We start from the raw sequence: 4,789 nt of genomic DNA, 5'->3' as shown, positions 1-4,789 counted from the left end.
TTGACAACGTTGCTTCTGTTTCTTGACGAATTCCTCAGTTATGATAAATACTAAGTAAATGACGTAATTAGTGATTCTTGTTCAAATATTCAGTAATTCGAAATAAATTATTACAATTTATGAAATTTATTATATAGTGAATATTTCTGTCTTTATTCTCCACTGAAGGTTAGAGCGGTAACAATTGGAGATGACTAGATAGTTAATTCCATTTCTAAACACTCAGACTCCACTAAACTAATTCCACTTCGCTTTTAGTTTAGCAAGATCTTGACTGAGAGAGAGAGAGAGAGAGAGAGAGAGAGAGAGAGAGAGAGAGAGAGAGAGAGAGAGAGAGAGAGACGGGTCCTTCGGAAAAGTTTCATAACATGTAAATCCCCTTTTATAGAAATAGAGTACAATGGGTAATCTTTCATTAACAAATATCAAAATAGATAAATTAATTTTCCAAAAGTATTTTCAACTTCTGAGAATTTCAAAATTCTACATTTAAATTCCTAATCTTCTTTACTTATGATATTCTTTTAACAAAAAAAAAAATAAATAAAAAATACTATCTATTAATGACAAAAACAAAAAATACAATCTATTACTGACAAAAACATTTGAAATCTCTCTCTCTCTCTCTCTCTCTCTCTCTCTCTCTCTCTCTCTCTCTCTCTCTCTCTCTCTATATATATATATATATATATATATATATATATATATATATATATATATATATATATATATATATATATATATATATTATATATATATATATATATATATATATATATATATATATATATATATATATATATATATATATATATATTGTTTGATGTCTTCGGGAGTAATAAATTTATTAACAATCTCTCTCTCTCCCTCTTTTATTATTGATGGAGGGCCCGGATTCCATATCATGATATGTATTATCATAAACGTTGGCGGTTCTTTTACTTAATTTTACAATGGATTTGCTGAGAGTTTTCATTACTGGATTATCAGGTTTTATATTGCTTTACCCAAGGTCCTTTAATGGGAGAGGTCGGCTCATCAGCGAGCGAAAATACGTTCCGTCTGCGCATGACGTCAGACCTCTATAGTCTCCCTTGACAGCATTGACTGACAGGTATACGTAGTAACACGATGCAAGGATACCTTTCCAAAATAAAAGCACTCCTTAATATTTTATTTCTATTTTTTTATTAAAGTACAGATTATCCTTAGGGTAGACCTTACATCAAAGTTTAATAATATTCTGATGCTTCTAAACATAGTCATAGGGTATAGATGTATCTTAAAAGGGAACACAAATACTGTAATGTATTGACTGCCACTTAACCTTAACCAAAGAGGTATAGATTAATGTAGAGAAAGTTGTCATTGGTACTACATCCTACACAACCAGTTAAGGATTCTCATTTTAATCCTAACAGATTAACAGAACAAATATGACAGTTTAATAGTGATGGAATTCAGATAAGCATGAGTTTGTTTCTCACCGAGCCAGGTGTGCACCCCAGGAGGAAAATTTAAGTTGTTGTTTTCATGGTTTTCCTTACTGTACTCCTGCAAGTCATCTGTTTCTTTTTACTTATGTCGATAATGTTGTTGAGGTGCCGCATTCTAAAAAACACTGATATTTTGGTCAAAAATTCCACAACCTCGTCAGGAACACCAGTGACAGCAGATTTCATTTCAGCAGCCATTGTTTTTATGCATTCTGTTCCTGGTCTAAGCCCATACCCATGCATTGCTCAAGAAATTTCTCTACAAATTTTTAGTTTAGAAAAAAAAAATCGTCGGATGGTGCATAGAGTTTTCCTTCACTTATATAATGGGCCCATGTCGCTGACGTCCTACTATCAACAATATACACTAAATTTGGATATTTAAACAAAATCTTTTTTCACTACATATCCACCGATATATCTTAAGGACTATTCCTCGATAACAGATTCTGTGGTGTCAATGGATTTCTGACATTTGGCAAATTCTGTTTCCTCAGGGAACATTTCGTCATTCTTAAGATCCACATCAAATTAAAGGTCTCTAAAAATGATGTTTGTCATACATATTTCTAAGGCCAGTTCCCTGTCATTGAAAGATTTATCAGGTCCATTTCCATCACGTTCAGATGATACCATTTCATGGGATAACGGATCAAGGTTTTCATTTGCCTTATCGCTAACAAGTTCAATATCCCTACTTAGCAAAAAGTTTTTCAATCTGTACTTGAAATTTACTGCATCGGGATGATCATGAGAACCCCTCATCTGCCTAATACATCCCAAAAAAAATTTCAAGACAGTCTTGATTCAATCTCCTTGTCATAATAAAAGAAATGTCCTGGCTGTTTTAGCATGTTTTATAGCCCAATCATTGAGTGACAAGATAATATCACACCTTTTTGGAATTTGTAAAGGCAATTAAATTTTGGATTTTTTACCCTCATTCCCAGCCTAGCATCAACCATTCTTTTTAGAACACTTTTCTGGCTATCCAAATCTCTCACAAATGCATTGCGGGCTTTTATGTCTCCTAACATCATAGAAGAATTCATGACATCGAACCATTCATTCACTGTAGCTATAAAATCGGCAGTTTCCTTCTAATTGTTCCTCTCCATTAAAGCCCCTTTCTCCTAAAAAATACAATGCCTTATCACATGACTTTGAAAGTAGCTGTGCAGCATACTTACAGGCTGTCTTTGTAAGCCACTTACATTAATGTGTTTTATTAATTTTACATGCTAAGGCATACTCTGATACGGTTTTCATTAGCATTTCACGGACACAGGCATCAGATACGCTATTTCCATTTTCCATAAGAAAACCGTGATCCAGAAAATGATTTATAATTAACTTTATCATATGGGGAGCATCAGCAAATATGAAGATATTCCTGTCAGCACATGGATTTTTAAAAAGACTTTTTCTGGGTTAAGGGGATCAATCCCGAATTCTTTCCAAACCCTCAAATTAGTAGATCGAAGATCATGGACAATTGCCACGACGGCAAATCCAGCCTTTTCAACATTTACAATACCAGTCAGTTTTTTATGCACATTAGAGTCATCATATTGGTAGTATATGGGTTGCTTCCAGGTTGCCGTCAAGCCTCTTAACATAACCACTTGAACTTTATCATGAGGTTCATATGAAACGTCCATCCCTTACTAGAAATATTCATTTCATCAAATGAAATAACGGCAAGTTTTTTTCAATTTCTGTCATTGTTTCTGACTTTGCCTTCATCAGTGGCAGAACCGAATGCAAAAAACCCAGCTCACTTTTGAGATTTTGTGTTCGTTTATTCAGTGTACTTTTTGATGGCAGAGGAAATCCTCTTTTAGTTCACAAATATGAATAGCATTTGGTGCTTATGCTTCTGAGAGTGAAAGCTAACGATATGTCTTCATCGCTCCATTGACTTATTATTATGAGAGATTTTATCGGTGTTGTTGTACTTAGCACAGGTTGAAATAACTTGTTTATTTCAGTTAATGTGAACCTAGGCTCTGTCACTTCTAAACTAACCAGTTCCAGGAGTTCTTGATTGTTCTTTTCCAAATGTTCTATCTTTTTCTTCAGCTCCTCAACTTCCTCTGCTTGTTTAATTCTATTTTGTTCGGAACTTTCTTCAGGCTGTGGAATAATTTCTTGAACAGAGACTTCTGGAGAAACTTCATTGGTATCTGAATTAGAATTCTCTATTTCAAATAGCATTTCCTGGGCTGTCCTCTTCAGTCCTCGCTTTATGACTCGTGCACATCTCTCCTCTTCCATTTCAGATACACATTGACCTAAAAAGACAGTGTTGCATTTCAGATTTTATGAAATCACAACAATTTATAATTTCGGCGTCAATGACCTTAGACGCCAGGATGCCAGAAAACCTCAAATCAATCAATTAAAGAACAAAGAACTTAATATTTTCCATATATTTAATCATCACTTAAAGACAATGGCAGAGGACTTTAATTTGATAGTCTAATGCAATTTACTTTTCATAATCTAGGTGTCACAGCCAGTAAAATATTTTAGGAAAATAGAGTTGAAGGGAAGAAATGTATCATGCAGGTTTTTGGCAAATTGCTCAACTTGTAACTTACCATTGGGTAAAAAAAGGGATGGAATAGCCTCTTCGTTCAGTGGACGTTGATTTTTTGTTTTTTCAATTCCCAGAAGTCGGTACTTCATGTCATCAGCATAGTCCTCTGCATTAAGATGGACTGAACAAATTAGAGCACGCTTCCAGTTAACATCGTCTGCGCGTTTACGAGCGTGCATCCATTTCTTCTTCGTATTTTCTTCTTTTGGGAAAGTAAAATAACGAATGCCCATATTAATGGTCTTTTTGCTCTTATTATGGCATCCAAATACAGCACAATTGGAAGGCATGGCTGCTGGAAGTTAATGAATGTGACAGATATCAAATAAGACTACGTCTAGTCAGGTCAAACCTCAGCCACCGTCACCGATAAACGACGTCACAAAAGCTCCGCCCACATGCGCGTACCTCACTGATGAGCCGACCTCTCCCATTAAAGGACCTTGCTTGGAACCAAGACCAAATCTTTATTTTCCGATGCAGAAAATATAATTTGTTGAATCCAAATAGTGAAAATGGACAGTTTTGAAGATTAGTAGGCTACGTTCAAAGTCCAGGAACTCTAATACGCATTATTCCATTGTCTGCGCCACAAGAGACAAGTGTCAATTTTACTTCGCATTAACAATAAGATTATTGATGAGTTCTAACCCTAAGTATTAGAGATATATTTATTCATTTCTCGTTTTTA

At 34.6% G+C, this 4,789-nt stretch overlaps 1 protein-coding gene across 1 annotated transcript in view; it reads right to left on the bottom strand.

Annotated features, from left to right (window-relative positions):
- The window catches only part of LOC137618908 (THAP domain-containing protein 2-like), a 35,304-nt gene extending 30,916 nt beyond the window's left edge, over positions 1-4,388 (bottom strand). The window contains exons 1-2 of the mRNA XM_068349110.1: positions 4,100-4,388; positions 3,525-3,790 (exon numbers count right to left, since the gene is read on the bottom strand). Of these exons, the coding sequence (XP_068205211.1) occupies positions 3,525-3,790; positions 4,100-4,388 (555 nt within the window). The remainder of the gene's footprint in view (positions 1-3,524; positions 3,791-4,099) is intronic.
- Between the last annotated feature and the right edge of the window lie 401 nt (positions 4,389-4,789).

This window comes from Palaemon carinicauda, chromosome 25, assembly GCF_036898095.1.
Source record: "Palaemon carinicauda isolate YSFRI2023 chromosome 25, ASM3689809v2, whole genome shotgun sequence".
Classification (NCBI taxonomy): Eukaryota; Metazoa; Arthropoda; class Malacostraca; order Decapoda; family Palaemonidae; genus Palaemon; species Palaemon carinicauda.
The sequence above is the reverse complement of the archived record's forward strand: the minus strand, read 5'-3'. Positions and strand labels throughout refer to the sequence as shown.